The sequence below is a fragment of the Neltuma alba genome, unplaced genomic scaffold, assembly GCF_004799145.2.
Source record: "Neltuma alba isolate B1F8T4 unplaced genomic scaffold, ASM479914v2 tig00010407_pilon, whole genome shotgun sequence".
Classification (NCBI taxonomy): domain Eukaryota; kingdom Viridiplantae; phylum Streptophyta; class Magnoliopsida; order Fabales; family Fabaceae; genus Neltuma; species Neltuma alba.
The window spans coordinates 168,022-188,471 of NW_021635309.1; the positions used below are offsets into that span (position 1 = coordinate 168,022).

The 20,450-nt window shown below is 32.1% G+C and overlaps 1 protein-coding gene across 5 annotated transcripts; it reads left to right on the forward strand.

Annotated features, from left to right (window-relative positions):
- The first annotated feature begins 264 nt into the window (after window positions 1–264).
- Window positions 265–5,301, forward strand: LOC114756425 (arginase 1, mitochondrial). Of its 5 annotated transcripts, none has more exons than XM_028945369.1 (7): window positions 265–431; window positions 685–825; window positions 991–1,150; window positions 1,313–1,446; window positions 2,586–2,795; window positions 3,558–3,668; window positions 4,563–5,301. In XM_028945369.1, exons 1-7 carry the CDS (start codon window positions 429–431, stop codon window positions 4,821–4,823), a joined length of 1,020 nt encoding a protein of 339 aa, XP_028801202.1. In that variant the 5' UTR covers window positions 265–428; the 3' UTR covers window positions 4,824–5,301. The 5 variants fall into 5 exon arrangements, with proteins under 5 accessions (XP_028801202.1, XP_028801203.1, XP_028801205.1 ...); XM_028945370.1 differs by having other exon boundaries at window positions 265–394; XM_028945372.1 differs by having other exon boundaries at window positions 413–461.
- The last annotated feature ends 15,149 nt before the right edge of the window (window positions 5,302–20,450 follow it).

The window sequence follows — 20,450 nt, forward strand, 5'->3', positions numbered from 1 at the left end:
CATATGAATTACTTCTATGTAGTATAGAACCTAATTATTAAGTTGATTTTGATCTTAAATATAAGACCTATTTATCATATTTATTAATTTTTTTAAATTATATATAGGGATATTTCCTCAACTATAATTAAGTAGAAGAAAGACAGAAGATATTAAAGAAGATAATTATAATATTTTAAAAAAAATATGTGATATTTTTTTATAAATAACTAATTTATTTAAATTTTCTTCCCACTTCAGGGTTTTACCAAATCTCTCGCTCCTTGAACGAGAATTTGTTGGTTCGATTCTCTCCCTTGCTGAAGTTCTTTGGACCACTCCAGCGTTCCCAAGTACTCGTGGTTCTCGCTCAGGCTCATTTTACTTCATTCTTTCTGTTTGGACGCGGAGAATTGTATGAGAAGTCAAGAGCTGTCATTTCTTATAGAATGGTCTAAGCTTTGAGCAATTATCGATCTGCGGTGTTCAATTTTTTATGATTTTGCTTTTGGTTTTATGCTTCTTTTCTTTACACCAAATCTCAAGATCAAGGTCTCTGCTTCTTGGGACCAATTATATTGCTGACTATGGGGGTTTTTTTTTCCCTCGGTGTTTGATCTGTTTATAACACCCGATTCATTTGTCAGCTGTGTAAACAACTATTGTTCTTAGGATAATTTAATTGTTTTTTTTTTTTTGACACAGATGTCAACCATAGCGAGGAGAGGTATCCATTACCTGCAGAAACTAAATGCTGCTAACATTCCTACTGCTTTGCTAGAGAAAGGCCAAAATCGTGTGATAGATGCTTCACTAACGCTTATTCGTGAAAGAGCAAAGCTAAAGGCATGTCATCATTTTATTTGAAAACACTTCTATTCCCTTTTGGATCTATATTACTCGTTCTTTTTTCCCCATGCCTTTTGTTCTATATAAATTTCATGTTTTGTGACTGATTTTATTACAAGAACTACAAGAAAGAAGAATCGTTTTAAAATTATTTTTTTTCAGGGAGAACTTGTTCGTGCTCTAGGAGGTGCTAAAGCATGTCCATCACTTCTTGGAGTTCCTCTGGGACATAATTCATCATTCCTTCAGGGTCCTGCATTTGCTCCCCCCCGCATTAGAGAGGCCATTTGGTGTGGCAGCACAAACTCAACAACTGAAGAGGGTACGAATATGGGTTTCATTAATCATTATGACTAATAGTGAACAGTTTCCCCCGAAAATTTCTGTTAGGCGTGTTTCATTAATCATTTTGATGGCAGAACAAACGATTCAGGGACCTAATTCCTTAATGTCCTAAACTTAGTAGCGTGGGCTGACTTTGCAGGAAAGGAATTACGTGACCCAAGGGTGCTAACTGATGTTGGTGATGTACCTGTCCAAGAAATTAGAGATTGTGGAGTAGATGATGACAGATTGATGAATGTCATCAGTGAGTCTGTTAATCTAGTGATGGAAGAGGTAAATTATCATTCTGCAAGTGTCTGCCTTGGAAAATATCATAATGCTTGGAATCCCTATTTTCTTTTTTCTTTGTACCGTCCGTAACATTCATAATTTGTTTGTTTTGACCCAATTAAATATTTTTATTTGCACTCTTGTCATTGCATTATTATTTATTTTTTATATCTTTTTTGGAAAATTTATCTCAAGTGCTTTTCCTTTCTAGAATTGGTTCCTTCTAGAGTTTTATCTAATAGATAGCTTGATAAAATTTTTCCTAAAACTGCGGTTTTTTATACCTTCATATTCTTTCTTTTATGTTTCTTTTTCCTTACTTTTTATAGTGTAGGACTATTCATTATAGGTCAAATGCTAGAAATGAACAACACAATAGAGAACAACTGCCACTACCTATTCTGCTGCTAATACTACATGTTGATCTTTCAATTGCATGAGTCACGAAGTACCTTAGATCAGATGTGCACTACTAGATAGAGTTCTTAACTTTAAAACTGATATTTTATTTCAAAAACAGGGTGATCGGCAACATAATTTTGCTTGATAGATTGATCCTGGAAAGTTGCCTCTGTTTAGGCCCATCTCTGATTAAGCTAGATCTGGAGGTCTTGAATTTTGATTCATCTCTTCTAGATGTTGATCTTTCAATTGCATGAGTCCAGAAGTACCTTAGATCAGATGTGCACTATTAGATAGAGTTCTTAACTGATATTTAATTTCAAAAACAGGGTGATTAGCAACATAATTTTGCTTGATAGATTGATCCTGGAAAGCTGCCTCTGTTTAGGCCCATCTCTGATTAAGCTAGGTCTGGAGGTCTTGAATTTTGTTTCATCTCTTAAACTATTAAGTGAATGTAGTTTACTTTACACTAATAGTGCCTTCTTTGTTATAGCCTTAACTTTAGTTTTAATGGTTCCATCTGTGAGATGATGAGGCTAGATGTTGGGTGGTCATTTTTTTTCATATACTAGAGTGGTTTCTAGCGAAACTAGTTCAATTTGAATTGCTACGTTGGACAAATAATTTGATTTTTTAAGCTACAAGTATACTATTACGTGAATTATCATTTCACTTTCTTTTACCTCCCTACTTGTGTTAGATATATCTCAAATCTCATGATGTCTCCATGCTTGCAGGATCCATTGCGTCCATTAGTTTTAGGTGGTGATCATTCCATATCATTTCCAGTTGTAAGAGCTGTCTCTGAGAAGCTGGGAGGACCAATTGATCTTCTTCATTTGGATGCACATCCTGATATCTATCATTGCTTTGAAGGAAACAAATACTCACATGCGTCCTCATTCGCTCGAATTATGGAGGGTGGCTATGCTCGGCGACTGTTGCAGGCAACTTTTAAATTTGAATGTTTTTTGCTTTTATATTCTAGAGATAAGGCATTTTGAACACAACCACTTGGTTGTCCTCCATGATATCGCTTGCATTTCATTAAGCATTCAGCATTTGTATCGTGTTCCTAAGATTCTGGAGCACTCTGATAAATTTTAGGCATAACAGAATTTTTTGTATTCTTCATTGGAGTATAAAATGCAGACGGAATCAAGAGTCAATCTCATTAGGCTGTTAAAGGAAGCGCATCATCGTGGTTCTAAATATCTGATTAAAAAAATTAATGGGTTCAATGCCCACCATTAGGCCCAACCATTTATGTTCATATCACATCATTTCTTCTTGCACAATAATGTTAGCTATTATTTATCTTCTGAAGCAATGTAAAATGTATATCACATCACATCTCCTATGGGGTTAAGTTCTATGAGTTGAGCTCCTAACAAAAACCATTACAATCTCTCTTGCAAACATAAGCAGTTCTATTGAAAGTTATGTGTTGGTTGAACTAGCATATCATAAATTTTCTGTAATTTCAACATGTCGAAGAAATCATGCAGAAGGGTGAGAATTTGAGAGATGGTTGAATGGAAATTTGTTTGCTCCTCAGACTGTTTCTCACGTGATTCTTTCGGTTGCTAAATTGTTACATGTTCCTCCCACGTTTTGTACATTCTTTCTCATTAGTGATGGTAGTAAATGCTTCAATCTTTCCTTACCATACCTGTTGCATAACATATCAATATATTTTTCTATTGCAGGTTGGTATAAGATCAATAACAACTGAAGGCCGTGAACAGGGCAAAAGATTTGGGGTAGAGCAGTATGAAATGCGTACGTTTTCTAGGGATCGTGGCCTATTAGAAAACATGGTATTTCCCGTCTCTCTCTGTTAATGATGTTATTAATGATGTCATTCTCCTTCATATTTTCCATACGAATTTATTTGGTTACTCTATCAACTCTATCTGTCAGGCATAGACGCTTTGAAACCTCTTACATAGTGACATGTTATCCACTGTGGCTACATGTTTGATGAGGAGACATCCATGATTGAAATATAGCTATTAATGTAAAGTTTGTCCTTTAAAGGAGACTTCTGGGCACACAGCATACTAGTTTACTTCATTTTTGAAGTATTCCCTAGCTTTAATGTGAATAACATTTAATGCTTCAAGCCACCCAAAACAAACAGCAATATTAATGCTCCAACTTCATGATAAGAGCCTTCTCCCTTTTGCTGATCTTCATTACCTAGATTGTAAAATTCCCTTTCCTGATCTTTTTGTTCATTATTTAGATAGAGAGATTCTGATTTCTCTTCCCTTTGCTGAGTACGGTTCTGTAGTTGAATATTTTGAAACCTCCGCTGGCTCATAAAATGTATGTACTTAGATATCAATGTTCTTTAATATTGTTATTCCTTAGAAATGGTCTTCATAGTTCATGATTCCATGGTTTCTGCACAACTTCTTTGATGCCTCTCTAGTCCTTAATATAAAATTTATTTTGGTCTTAAATGTAAGAACTATTTCTTATATTTATCATTTTTTCCTAAATTACCCTTATTGATACTCTTTCAACCATACTCAAGTAAGAAAAGGAGAGAGGATGGTGAGGAATATGGTTATCGGATTTTAGGAAAAACATGTCATATTTTTTATGATTAACTAATTTACCTAATTTTTTTAATTTAATCAACTTAGTTAAATAAATCTTACATTAAGGATCAGAGGAATATTAATTATCATTTTTGTGCTTTGCAGAAATTAGGGGAAGGTGTTAAAGGAGTATATATTTCAATAGATGTTGATTGTCTTGATCCTGCCTTTGCTCCTGGAGTTTCTCACATAGAGCCAGGAGGTCTTTCATTCCGTGATGTTCTCAATATTCTGCAGGGTCTTAAAGGCGACGTTGTTGCTGCCGACGTGGTCGAGTTCAACCCTCAACGTGACACTGTCGATGGAATGACTGCCATGGTGGCTGCCAAACTGGTGAGAGAACTCACTGCAAAGATGTCAAAATGATAATCCTCTATGGATTGTTACTTCAATACCCCCGCCCCCGGGGGGTTCTCATTCCTTGACGAATCTGCAATACCGAGGTTAAAAGGGGGGGGGGGGGGGGTTGTTTCTCATTCCTTGACAAATCTGCAATACCAAGGTTGAAGAGGGGAGATTTTTGTTTAGCCTCATTGAATAATCCATGGTACAGTTTGCAACATTAAATGTATTTATCTTTAGCTACTAAAAAAATCGGTGTCTTTTGTGTACAAATCATGTTATGCCTTCTTTGTTAGGATATTTTGTCGCTTATCTTTTGTTTTTTTTTTAAATTTTTTTTAATAGACGCGCAAACAAATATATTAATACTAGGCTCAAGTTTAGGATATCATTCAAGCATGGTAGGTGGCTCTGATGCTTCTAGGGTAACTTGCCATGGACATTTTTTGATTTGTTTGAAGGAGTTTGGAGTGTGCAGAATAAGTCAATTAAATATTATATAGGGATAAGGTGTAAAATTGTCCTGGAAGTTTGCGCTGAGAAACGTTGGAGTATTTGGAAGTATTTTTTGGCTCGATGTTGCCCTGGAAGTCTTTAAATCCTAGCAATGTCATCCTGGTCATTATCTACGTAAGTTTGACTGTTAGTTAACTAATTATGCTGAGTTGGCAAGTCTAGGTATTGTCCAGGTCATTTTCTTTTTCTAGTTAAGGTGTAAATTTGCCTTGAAAGTTTTTCCTCAAGAGCATTGGGTATCTGAAAGTTTCAAATTGTAGCAATACTGTCCTGACTATTATCCATGTTAAGTTTTACCATTAACTAATCAAATATACTGAGCTATAGGTTCACGTGTAATTCACTTTTCTCCCCCCCCAAAAGTTATTTACTTTATTCTTGGTTTATAACCCTAATGTCATTTCTCCCACACAAAATAGTTCTTTTCACACATTTCTTATTTCGTCTTTCACTTTTAGTTTAGTACTTTTTATAAGAATAAAAGTCATGGTTTAAAAAACCAGACCAGATTGGCCGGTTTGGACCAAAAACTAGTGAACCGCCGATTGTCCAGTCTGGTGGTTCACCTCTTAAATCAGGGAAGACTAGCCTAGTATAACTCGGCCTAAATTGGAGAAACTTGGTAAAAACCGGAATAAATCGCTAGTTTAATGGGTCTCTCTGGGTTGCTTATATTTTTCCCCAGCAACGAAATTTTTTTTTTTAAAAAAAAACAAGAGACGAGGAAGAAGAGTGGGAGAGGATGATGGAGGACCGAGACAAGGGCGGGAAAAAAGATTGTCGCTGGTGCTCCGCCATATTTATTTCGTCATGTTGTTCTCTTTTCCTAAGAGCCGCTCGCATCTACGTAGGAAGAATGAAGAAACCTTGGAAGCTATCAGAAAAAATGGGTCACACACATAAATGAAGACGAAGAGGGACACTGTTAGAAACTGGAAAGTTAAGATAGGAAGAAAAGTCTGTCACTGTGCTCTCAGACTTTAAAGTGTTAAGCACTCAACCTATAAAGTCAGAGAGAGAGAGAGAGAGAGAGTAAAAAAGAACAAGAAAAGAAATAGAAAATATAAGAGTGGTCACGTGACATGAAGGAAATTTTAAAACAAATGAAAAGAAGAAAGAATATATATACATAAAGAGCCTAGAGATAGTTTAAATAAGATTAGATATTTTTTAGATATTTTTTTCTCATATTTAAATATGAATATTTTATATGTTTGAATTAAATTATTATTTTAATAATTACCGGTTTGATTCCGGTCTAACCCTGACTTGATCCATTAACCCTTGAATCACTATCTCAACTGGTTTAGTGTTCGGTCCGGTTTTTTGAATCTTGATAAAAGTAGAGTATAAATATTTAGTAAATAATATATGTAGAGGAAAAGCTCATGAGAACTATTAAAAGATGTAAATGATGAGGTGGATTTTGGGAATAGTCATGAGCTTGGAAAGTATAGAAGTAATGATTTTTTTAGAGTTAGTGTTAAATCCTCATCTTACAAAATATGAATTGGATCTATCAGCTTAGCATATTTGGTTAATTAATGATCAAATTTAACATGAATAACAGGTAGGTCAACATTGCTACAGTTTGTAAACTTCCAGATACCAAGTGTTCTTGAGCAAAAGCTTTCGGGGCAAATCTGTACCTAACCTATAAAAGAAAATGACATGGACAATGTCACACCTCCTTTATTACCATGTTATACATCAATTGAAACCATTATAATCCATTTCCCATAGCTCAGGAATAAAAAATTTCAAGTTAAAAATTTTTCCAAATCAGTCTGTCCATACATTGTTCACAGATTTTTGGGCCAATTTTGAAAATTTATAACTAATTCTAAAAAAATCAAAATTGAGTGATTCTAATTTTCACTTGGAGCTTGTTAAGAGTTCTTTAGAAGAAAAAAAATACTTATTGACCCTAATTCTATTTGAACCAGTACTAGAAAATTCGACAAGTTCACTGTTCATATGGTTAATTTTCAAAATTCTAGTATTTTAACCCAACTTTGAAAGGGGATAACTCTTAACAAAAAAAAAAAATCCAAATTTAGTGGTTCACCATTGGTTTTAAAGCTAAAAATGAGATATATGTGCCTACAAAATCTCAGGTCCAAATTCCACCATTTACCCATTATTTTGTATCACAAGATTAGCCTTATTTAGGGTATTTTTATCCCTTATTTCCCACTTTCATAAGCTTAATTTCCTTTTTCCTTTTCCCGTACCCTTTAGGCATTCCACCGTCCAATATTCCAACCTTAGTATACACCATACAAGTAACATTACATCATAGTATCATCCTTAATCCATTACAAACTTAACATAAAGTTCATTAAAATATTACATAACATATCATAGGGTTATAAAAATCATAAAGCTCCTTTATCTCAACACCATTTCTTTGACTTGATCCATGGATGAGCCACTCCCTATTTGAGACATAATTTAACATAAGAGGAATGATATTTCATAGAAATTTTAGTAGCGATTGAATTATAATTATCATGTAAATCAAGCAAGATATAGTGTGACATGTTATAAAACTTTAAGACATTATCAAGCCACGTAAAATCATACTTAACATCATGCTAGGAGAGGAATATCAACACTTCCACATTGACATAATTCTATGCATTTGGCCAAAGCACAAATCAAGGTCATCCAATCAACAATAATCACAACACAAGTTTCTCAATCCAAGCAACAACATAATCAAATTAATAAGCAAGATAAACAATCAAATTATAATTCAATGCTACCTTTTTGTATCACATCCCGAGAAATTTCACTTGGACATAGGGAATCAAAAATTGGGATGAGGGCCAATGTAGAAACTAGATGGGGAGACGAACCAACTTTTGATGTGAAACCCCGATAAGGTCTAGGTTGACATCTTCGTAATTATTGGTCTAGGAAGGGCAAAATGGGAAATGTGGAGAAAAATTCTAGAAAATTCCTCAAAAATAGGAAAATTATAAATTAGAGGTTTTGAAAACTTGGTTGAGGCCGAAAAGGTATAATTATTGTGAAAATAAATTGTTACGAAATTTCCCGCAGATAGAGGTTTTTCGGAAAAATATTGAAAAATCAGAGGAAAATAATTATTTTAATTAGTTAAAGGCCTCTAAAATTGTGAAAAAATTATGGAAAAAAATATAAATATTTTTATAAATTTATAAAATTATTTCTAGGCCTTAGAAGGTCAGGAATTAATTTTAGAGAATTTATTTTCCCACAGTGACACCGACAGAGGCCTAATCGAAGAAAATTCAAAATAAATACTTAGAGGTGGTGAAAAATTTTGAAAATTTTCAGATCATATTATCATATTAAAAGGTGAATTATCATGGATAAAAATAAATTTTTGGAGGTCTGAAAAAAATTATGAAATGTTACTAGTGAATAGTAACCGATAAAGTTCGAATTGGTTTGGGATTTTGATTTGAATTGTGGGCCATTCTTTTTGACCAGCCCAAACCATTTTTGGGGCTCACATTGAGCCCAAATTCGTGCAGCTTCTGGACAGCATATTTAATTAAATAAAATACAAAATTAAGGGATATATGCTTGGAAAAATCTAGATATTGGCCACTTGTTCAAATCTGACTTCTTCTAGCATTTGATGATTTCCACATAACCCCCATGAGGTGGAAAATTTCATCGAAATAGGGAGAGGGAAGGCAGATCAGATTTTTCTATAGATACCCTTTTAGAAAATACAAATAAATGTTGGAAAATTAGAAAAATAAGGGGAGACTCTGCCATTGTAGCTCCAGCTCCATTTAGCCAAAATTCTTGGGTGTTTTAAGCAAGTAATCATCCAAATTACATTAAGAAAACATTAAGGTATGCTAAAACCCTCTTCTCCTAAGCTTTAAAGTAGTTTTGGTTGAGTTTTTGACATGAAAAATTAAGAAAAATGCTGCCAAAATTTCGGTGGACCATGGAAGGTTTAGGGAAGGATAGAAACCTTAAACACCAAGTGGAATAAGCATGTATAAGTGGTGTATGGATTGGTTTTTGGAAGAAAATCCACCTAGGGTTATATATGTGTGTTTTGGCCTAGCACTGTTCATGCAGAAGAAAATTGTTCTAGTTTGATTTGATGATTCTAATGGGTTTAGAATGTGTGTTTTGTGTAGGGATATGTTGTTAGGAAGTGTTTAAAATCATTAGAATGAAAAATGGAATTTTTGGAAATAAAAATCTCCCATTCGGTCAATTACTGTTCATGAGGAAGGAGTTTGATTTTTGAAAATCTGATTTCATATTTGAATTCCTCATGAAAAATTATATAGGATTGGACCAAGAGATTATGGAATGTAAAGGAGGAATGATATTGTTAAAAATCAAAGAAAAAGGGGGAATTATGTAGGTTAAGGTTAAGGGGTCGTAATTAAGTTGTATAATTGTTTATGTGGTTTGCAATTATACTTGAATTGATAGGTTTTGTGGAGAGGAATCAAGGAGAACCCAAATTCCTTGAAGAGGTTGAATTGGTTTGAGCTTAAGAGGTAGCATTGAATTGTAATTTGATTGTTTATCTTGCTCGTGTAATGTGCTTATGTGGATTGCTTGAAGTAAGGAATTTATTTTGTGGCATTGTTGATTTTATGACATTTGATATGCTTTGGTCAAATGCATGATAATATGTTAATGTGAAAGTGTGTTTGATTTGATGAAAAATGTGATTTTATGTGACTTGAGGATGTCAGAAGTTTTATGACATATCACATTATGCATTGCTTGATTAACATGATGATTACAGTTCATTGCTACTGAGATTTCTATGAAATCTCATTCCCCCTATGTTAAATTATGCATCAATAGGGAGTGAACCAAGTATGGATAAGGGCAAAGAATTGGTGTGAGCTAGGGAGGCCATGGAGATTTTGTGACAATGTATTAAGTTAGGTTGTATTTTATTGAAGCTTGTTATAAGTTTGTAATGAGTTATAGATATGGAATACTCTGACATTATGTAAAGTATAATGCTGTATGGTGGTCTATAATTATGATATGAAGTGTTGAAATATTGAGTGGTAGAATGTCTAAAGGGTATAGAAAAGGAAAAAGGAATATAAAACTCAAGAAAGAATGATTAGGGGATAAAATCACCTAAATTAGGGATAAAATGGTGACACATAAAATAATAAGCAAATGATAAAATTTGGATCTAAGATTTTGCAAGTGAATAGATCTCATTTTTAGTTTTAAATCAAGTGGTAAACCATCAAATTTGAAGTTTCGTGCTAAGAGTTATGTCCTTCCAAAGTTAGGTTAAAATCCTGAAAATTTGAAAATTGACCGTATGAATAGTACACATTGTCGAATTTTTTGGTGTTATTCTGGATGGAATTGAGTCTAATGAATATTTTTTATCTATAGAACTCTTAGCAAGTTTTACGTGAAAATTGGAACCACTTGTTTTTTATTTTTCTTGAATTAGTTATGAATTTTCAAATTTGGCCCAAATTCAGATGAACAGTGTACAGACAAAATTAAATGTGAAATTTTAAAACTGAAATTTTTTGCTCGGAAACGTTGGGAAATGCGTTATAATGGTTCCAATTGACGTATAATAGGATAATAAAGGAGGTGTTACATTTTGCACTTGGCAATTTTGGTCTCCTCAAGGGGTTATGTTCCTCCTTGATTCCTCCTCACAAAACCTATTGGTTCAAGTATAAATACAAGCTATATTAACAACTAAACAACTAAAACACATCACTTTAACTTTAAACTAACATTTTCCTCCCTTTTCTTTTATTTTTAACAATATTGTTCCTTCTTTAGAATCAATGATCTCTTGACTCAATCCTACATAATTTTTTATGAGGAATTCAAATATTCAATCAATTTTATAAAATTCAAACTCATTCCTTCTCAAACCACAATGGCTGAATAGGGGTATACAACTTCCAAAAATTTCATTTTTGATTCCAATGATTTTATACACTTCCTTTTAGCATATCCCTACACAAAAACACATTTTAAACCCATTGGAATCATCAAATCAATGCAAAACAAACTCCTCTACCATGTACTGTCTTTGGCCGAATTGAACATAAGGGACCTTAGGTTATTTTCTTTCAAAAACCACTCCATACATCACTTAAGCAAGCTTATTCCATTTGATATTTAAGGTTTCTATCCTTCCATAAATGTCACATGTTCAAACCAAAATGGACAGCAATTTCCCTTGATTTTTCAAGTAAAAAACCTAACCAAAACTAGATTAAATTTTAGGGATAACAAGGCTTGAACATACCTTAATGATTCCTTGATGAAAGTTAGATGATTCCTTGTCCAAATCCATCACAAATTTTGGTTGGTTAGAGCTGGAACCAAAGTGACAGAACCTCTCCTCTATTTTCCAATTCCCCAACATTTTCTTGTATTTTAGGGGGTATTTATAGGCAAATAAATTTGCCATTTTCCCCTGATTTTGAATTCATAAAATGCCACATAATGGGGTGAGTTGGTAGCTATCAAATGCAAGAGGGATTCATATTTGAACAAATGTCCATTTACTAGAATTTTCCAACATTTATCCACCAATTTTGGGTTTTTCTTTTATTTATTTTGAAGCCTCCAGAAACAGCACAAAATTGGGCCTAAATTGGGCTCAATGTGGGTCCTACAAATGGTATAGGCTGGCTCAAAAAGATGACCCACAAACCAAATCACAATCCCAAACTTATTCCAAAACTTTATGGGTTACTATTCACTAGTAACATTCCACAATTTTTTTAAACCTCCAAAAATTTATTTCTCTCCATAATAATTTACCTTTTAATATAAGAATATGATCTAAAAATTTTCATAATTTTTTGCCATCTCTAGGTATTTATTTTGAATTTCCCCGATTACATCTCTATCGGTGTCACTAAGGGAAAATAAATTCTCCAAAATTAATTCCTAAGCTCCCAAGACCTAAAACCAATTTTACAAATTCAAAAAAATATTTATATGATTTTTCAATATTTTTCTCAGAATTATGGAGGCCTCTAACTAATTAAAATAATTATTTTTCTCTCATTTTCCAATATTTTTCCCAAAAACCTTCATTTACGAGAAATTCTATAAGAATTTATTTTCATAATAATTCTACCTTTCAGACCTGAACCGAGATTTTAAAACCTCTAATTTTTATTTTTCTCTTTTTTAGAAATTTTTTAGAATTTTTCTTAAAATTTCTTGTTTTGCCCTTCCTAGACCAATAATTACAAAAATGCCAGCTTGGACCTTATCAGGGTTTCACATCAAAAGTTATTTCATCTCCCTATCTAGTTTCTACATTGGCTATGATCCTAATTCTTAACTTCTTATGTCCAAGTGAAATTTCTCGGGATGTAATAGATAGAGCTCGTAATGCGGGCTGGTGATGCGGATACGGGAAGCAGTGCGAGTTGAAGTAGCCTGCATCTTGATGGGCTGGCTCACCAGCTCGCCTAAATATTTTTTTTAAAACAATTATTATTATTTGTATAAGTTGAGTTTAGTTTGAAATGTGGAAATTGGACTTGGAGTTTTAAACTTGAGTAGTGGGTTATAATAAAACAATATGAGGATTAATTTATAATTTGAGAAGATATTTTAGAAAAACTAACACATATTTTTTCTAAATAATTAATTTGACTATTTTTCTCATCCAAATTAATTAAGTAAATCTTTTATCTGTATATTATATATGCAATTACATAAATGAGAAGATGTCAATATGGAATTTGAGGGTCAAAATCCTACAACTATGTTGTATAATATATTGGAAATTGTATAAAAAATTAAAAAAAAAAAGAAAGAAAAGCGAGCTAGTCCGCTAACCCACAGGCTAGCCTGTGGTGGAGCGGGTTGAAAATGGTGCGGGCTGGAGTAGCCCGCACTTTGGTAGGTTGGTAAAATGCCAACCCGAATGGCGGGCTGGCGGGTTGGGCCTGTGGCTCCCGCCCGTATTACCAGCTCTAGTGATAGACGACACATGGACATGCCAACTCAGTATAGTTAGTCAACTAGTAGTCAAGCTTAACCTAGATAACCATCAGGGTGACACTGCTACAATTTAAAAACTTTTAGGATGACATGGAGCTAAAAAATATTTTCAGATACCCTGCGCTCCTAAACGCAAATTTTCGAGATAATTTGCACATTATCTCTATTATATATGTAGTAAGGAAGAACGTTGAGATATTTCAGCTATTTGATAGTCCATGTATGTGAACGCTGAACAAGTTGTTATAGACGAAAAGAAAGAAATTGATTGTTAACGTATTGGGAAAGAAATTTACAAAGCAAAAACTATAGTTATAAATATTTCCCAATCTTAAATGTGAAAAAAAAATAGAAATGATGTATTTCTCTTTATAAGAGACTCTAAGTCAGTCTAAAAATTTTAATGTTATTTTTAATTTTTATTCCTATTAATTATTAGTTACTTTCAGTTTTACTATATTAATTATCTACTTGCCTGCTATGGATAAAGGTGCTTTTAAAAAAAAAATTAGTTGTATCTGTTACATATTTATTGTTTTAAACTAATTTTAATTAACTTTTTTATTCTATATAATTTTATTCTTGTCTTATTAAAAGGACTAGTGTTACACCATGATCAGTGCTATAAGACATAAATTCTAAAGTGAATTTGCGGTCCTAGGGGATATGTTTGCATCACGCATATAAGAAATGGTTGATTATGTTTAAGAACACATTTGACTGTTGCTTCTAATAAGTCCTCCATTCTTTTTTAGGACAAATTTACTTATTGTACATAAATTAAAATTAGTTAGTGTCTTTAAAACTATCTCATTTCTTATAAATATCCTTTATTAACTACTATTTTATCTTTGTCACACTTTTTCTTTTAATTAATTAAAAGATATTAACTAATCACTACCTAAATTAAATTTTGTAAAAAACAAGAATATTAAAACTTTATAAAAGCTATCTTATAAAAAGGATGAAGGGGGTATAATAGATTAAGGTAGACATAAATATACCTCATGAGCTATAATGTTGGCACCATTCATTATGCGGTACAGTGCAGATGGAAAGTTGAAATGTAAACTCCATTAACAAACTCATAAATCGTAATGTCTTTCATTATCCGAAGATGAATTTATCATTCATGATCTGTGAATTGTTATAAATTATAGAAATACAAATTAACTTGAAAAAACAAATAAATTAGAGAATGATGATAGAAAATATTGCGTAGCAATAACTGGAGTAAATTAAACATTTGTGTCTTGACAACAACAAAAAAAAATTTGTGCATAAAGCTGGAAGAGAAGTAAACATTCAGGCAACGAATTATTTGGCTCACCATCCAAAATCAAAATATTACAAACAAATTCTGTTTTATACTGTATAACATAACAAGGTCAAAAGATGGCAATAACCTGGAAGAGTTGTTAAACAGAGTCATGTATTAGGAGTTTCAACCCTAACTATTATGAGTCTTGCGTATTTGCAGAGTTTGATAAATAAATCATATTGTTCATGTTAAAATGTCAAAATCAATACAGTATTATGCAAAAAAAAAAAAAAATAATACTACCTTCAATCTTAAATATAAGATTCACGTTGTAGCGTAAAATGCACTACAAAGTGGATTTTATATTTAGAACTAGGGGTAGTAATTATATACAACTATGCATATAAAACATCCTACTTTTCATTCCTTTTTTATGTATTTGAAAATGTTACGGTTAAAACAGATCATGAAATAAGCATGTAGATTGAAAATTTGGAATTTGATTCTCTGGTTATTATTCACTAATAAATTTCATATTTTTTATCTAAATTTGAAAATTTGTAACTAATTATAGAAAATTTTTACTAAGGTAATCTAAGTCTTCCTTTAAAGCTCTTTCAATTCTTTACTGAGAAAAAAAATAAATCTAGGCTTAATCCTTCTCAGTTCATACAGTTAATTCATAGAATTTTACTATTCAAAATGGTAAAAAATGTACTTTTCAGTTTCTCTGCCCTAAATTTGAGCAGTCATATCTCTTAGCATATACATCTATTTTAAGTAACCTACCACTTATTTTAAAGCTCAGGATGTGTATTTTAAGCAATTTCATGGGCAGATCAATCGTTTGCCTCACTTTTGGTCTATCAAAAGTTTGTGGTTCATTTAGGGATAACTTATCCCCTTGTATTAATAATGTATGAATAATCATTTCTTAGCATGTAATCACTCCATCAATTCATTGACTACTCCTATTCATTTAATTAATCAATTTTACATACCAATATCATTAATCCTTATTTCATAACATTAATAGCATGTTTAATCATACATTAACATAAAAAGATAATCATTACATAACATAATACATTATTTCTTCAAATGCTTCCCCTCATTCTTTGCATTTCTACATCTTGCATTCTTCTTTCTTTGCATATCATACCTATTATAGTTGGTTAAGGGAGGATGAGATTCATAAGAATCTTAGTAGCAAACATTATCATTATGCATGTAAGATAGATTTAAGTGTATGGCATGCTTGGTTACATATACTTTCATGTTTATAAAATGTCATGCTCATATGCTTAACATTTCAAATGCACATGACCGTAGATTAAACAAGAAATAAAGCAACATTAACCGTTTATACTTTCATTCATTCATCATCAAACAACATCAACATATAAATATACACATCAAGCATACAAAATAGGTCTGTTTACTACCTTGAAACCTTTAGGCTCTCTTTTTGTTTCTTTTGCTTCCAACCAGTAAGATTGCTTGGACAACCTTACCATTTCAAATAACCTTCTCAAATAAACTGATAAATTAACTTTTTCAGAGTAACTTTAAGAAATAATTTTGTTTTTTATAACTAACCCATGCTAATAGCAAACTCAAATTTATCACAATCATATAAACTAAATTACCATATAATAAGGTTATACGTGATAGAAAAGAGCAACATCCAATCATACACCCTGTCACGGATAAAAGAATTTTCCTTAACTCATTTAAAAGCAAACAACATTAGAAAGGATCAATCTCATCTAACATGGTTATAAAACAATATATTATATACCTCGTAAATTGAAATAGTAAGACTAATAAATTCATAATAACCAAATCTGTGATCCTATAAAAGGACACAAAAATATGATAATGCATGAATCAATTAAACATAAATTGTCTTATGATGGCAATAGACAGGAAACAATATAACTTAGATCTAGGAGACACTACAAGTCGCTGCTGTAGCTTTACTTCTCCTGAGCCTTCCCCGATATCCCTCCTCTAAAGCTTTCACCTAGAAAATGTTAAACAACAGGAGTGAGATAATGTCCTAGTAACTAAATCCTTGCCTATCACACACACTAGCATGGGCTAGCAAGGTGTCAGGTGGGATATACAAAGTTAATAACAGTCAATAGATATTTATTTAACAGATAAATTAACAATGACCATATAAGTCAAATATTTCTGCCAGTCTTATGTAGCTGATAATTTTATAAGAGATAACATACTTTTTATTTATTCAAAAGATATAAATATCAATAAAGATTCGATGTCATATGCAGTCTATGAACCCAAATGCAATCTATGAACCCAAATCCACCCTTATATCCTTCTTATTTCTACTGACTGGACCCATAGGCTAAATTCTTTCCATTTGACTAGCTACTCTCACAAGTTTACCACACGAGTGATATAGACTAGTCACAGAGCATAGAGCACTCGGTAGATCATGAGTCCCCCCATGAAGAACTAGTAGGGCATTACAGTCCCATGAAGAACTAGTGGGACAATAATAATGGCATAGAGTTTCGTATGATGGCCAATACCACGTGGCATGTATAGATCTACATACTCAAATCATTTCCTCCCCGTACTTAAACCAGATGCATACGGTTCATAGTAACACATTTATATGAAGAATCAACCGAATTCCAGAATAATACCTCATAGTCATAACCATTAATTTCTAACAATACAAACAATTTTAACCCTTTTCAAAATAACATCCCATAAGACAGTTCATACAAAACATAATATATGTATACAAAAAATTGATTATAAAACCACTTACCAACCTCATAGCAGAGTGTGCAACAGATAGAAATTTAGTTATGTCATCTTTGACCTAACAATCAAATACAAACAAAACTGAAACTCGGAAACGCCACAATAGGATTTATATCTACAAACGAAATTAAATTTTCTTCTCTATAGTATTAAAGTAAGCTACTCACAAAGTTCTATCCTCTAACTCTTCTTCTAAGAGCTTCAACTGTTATTCAGAATTCTAATTCGAAAGGCCTTTTTCTTAGGTTTTGAGTGAGAATATATATATATATATATATATATATTTATGATGATTTAGATTCAATTCCTAGATTTTCTTAATTTAAATATACTTTAATTATTAGGTTATATCATTAGAATCATCAAATTCATAACGTAGTTATAATACTCGCAATTTATAGCTTATGTTTTATCTTTGAAGGACTTAGACAAATAGATTTAATGCGAGTTAGGTTATTCTCATTACAGATATTAAATCATTAATCTAAGCATTGACTTTAATTTTCTATCTATCATGATTCTATTATCCAAATTGTGGCTCTATCAAAGGGTGAACAAATCTAAAAACAACAATTTACTATACAGGGTTCTATCTACAAAATTTGAAAAAATGAGTTTGAAGTGTACCTAAGAACTCGTACTTCAGAAATTAGATCGATGATCCAACTATTGGAATTGATGAGCTGGATATTGCAAACAGGTTGGCAAAATTTTATCTCACTCCAATGGTTTACAAACTAAAATTAGCACTTTTCTGAGATTGTATTAGTTGTGTGCGAAAATTGTTTGGCTTATTCTTAACTCTACCTACCACCTCCTATATATATGTTCGTGGCGCTCTCTCATTTTATTGTTTAGTCAATGTAGGACTTCTATATCATGTTATACTATTTATTTCTATAATATTACATACACATATTCACACACACAAAGTCATAATTAATTAAATTTGCTTATATTTTAACCTCCATTAACCTTTTTGCTGAAAGATATTTATTTAATTAAGTTCTAGGCATAAAAATTTAGGATGTTACAATTCTATCCTCCTAAATAGAATTTTGTCCACAAAATTCAACTCTCAATATACCTATCATAATTTTTCATATCTCATTTAAATTTAGCACTTCCATATACAATCTCTTTATTCAAATTTCACGTGATCACATCTATTAGTCTCACACACACACACGTATCCCATGTCACATCCCGAGAAATTTTACATGGACATAAGAAGTTAAAAATTGGGATAAGGGTTAATGTAGAAACTAGATGGGGAGATGAAGCAATTTTTGATGTGAAACTCGATAAGGTCCGGGTTGACATTTTTGTAATTTTCAGTCTAAGAAAGACAAAATAGAACTATTTGAGAAAAATTCTCAGAAAATGAGAAAAATATAAATTAGAGGTTTTGAAATCTCACTTGAGGCCCAAAAGGTGAAATTATTACGAAAATAAATTGTTATGGAGTTCCCATAAATGGAGGTTTTTTAGGGAAAATAGGGGGAAACCAGAGGAAAATTATTTTAATTAGTCAGAGGCCTCAATAATTTTGAAAAAAATATGAATAAATTATCTAAATATTATTTTGAATTTATAAAATTAGTTTTTGGCCTTGGAAGTTCAGGGATTAATTTTAGGGAATTTATTTTCCTGCAGATACATTGATAGAGGCTTAATCGGGAAAAATTCAAAATAAATAATTAGAGATAGAGAAAAATTCTGAAAATTTTCAAATCATATCTTTATATGAAAAATGGATTTTTCATGGAGAAAAATGAATTTTTCATGGAGAAAAATGAATTTTTGGAAGCATAGAAAATTATAGAATGTCACTAGTGATAGTAACCGATAAAGTGTAAGAATGGTTTGGGATTGTGATTTGGTTTGTAGGCCATCCTTTTGAGCCATCCTAAATCATTTTATGGGGCCACATTGAGCCCAATTAGGGTCCAATTTTGTGCAGCTTCTAGACCCTACCATTTAATTAAAATAAAATGCAATTTTTATGTGATAATATTGGAATGTTCTAGTAAAAAGCCACTTAGACAAATTTGAATGTGTCTTGCATTGGATGGTAGCCAAGTAACCCCCTTAGGTGGCATTTTGGGTGTCTAAAATTAGGGGGAAATGGCAGAAAATTTTGTCTATAAATACCCCCTAAATACAAGAAAATGTTGAAAATTTGGAAAACTAAGGGGAAGTTCTGCTCAACTATTTTCTAGACCTATTGACCAAATTTCTTGAGTGTTTTAGGGCAAGGAAACAGCAAGCTATTGTCAAGGAAACATCAAGATATGTCTAAACCTTGCTGTAGCTAAGATTAAGGTTAGTTTTGGTTAGGTTTTGTATGAATTTTCATGATGAGATGCTGCTCCATTTTTGGTCTGAATGTGTGGCCTTTAGGAAAGGATAGAGACCTTAATAATGAAGTGGAATAAGCATGTTTAAGTAGCATATGGATTGATTTTCAGAAGAAAACCAACTTAAGGTTTTCTATGATTCATTTCGGCCAAGGCAAGTTTGGGGTGGAGGATTTTGTTTTGGATTGATTTGATAATTCCAATAGGTTTAAAACGTGTTTTTGTGTAGGGATATACTAAAGGAAAGTGTGTAAAATCATTGGAATAAAAAATAAAATTTTCAAAAAACTTATACCCCGTATTCGGCCAAATCAGTTTGAGGGAGAAGGAGTTTGAATTTTAAAAATCTGATTGGATATTTGAATTCTACATAAAAAATTGTGTAGGAATGAGCCAAGAGATTATTGATTCCAAAAGAGGAACAATTTTGTTAAAAATCAAAGAAAAAGGAGGGAATTAAGTAGGTTTATGGCTATATAATGTGTTATATTGTATAATCACTAATGTGGATTGCAATTATACTTAAATTGATAGGCTTTGGGGAAAAGAAACAAGGAGAAGCATATTATCTTAAGGAGACTGAATTGATTCAAGCAAAGAAAGATAGCATTGAATTATAATTTGAATATTTATCTTGCTTGTTTAATGTGATTATGTTGATTGCTTTGATTAAGGAACTTGTGTTGTGATTATTGTTGATTTGATGATATT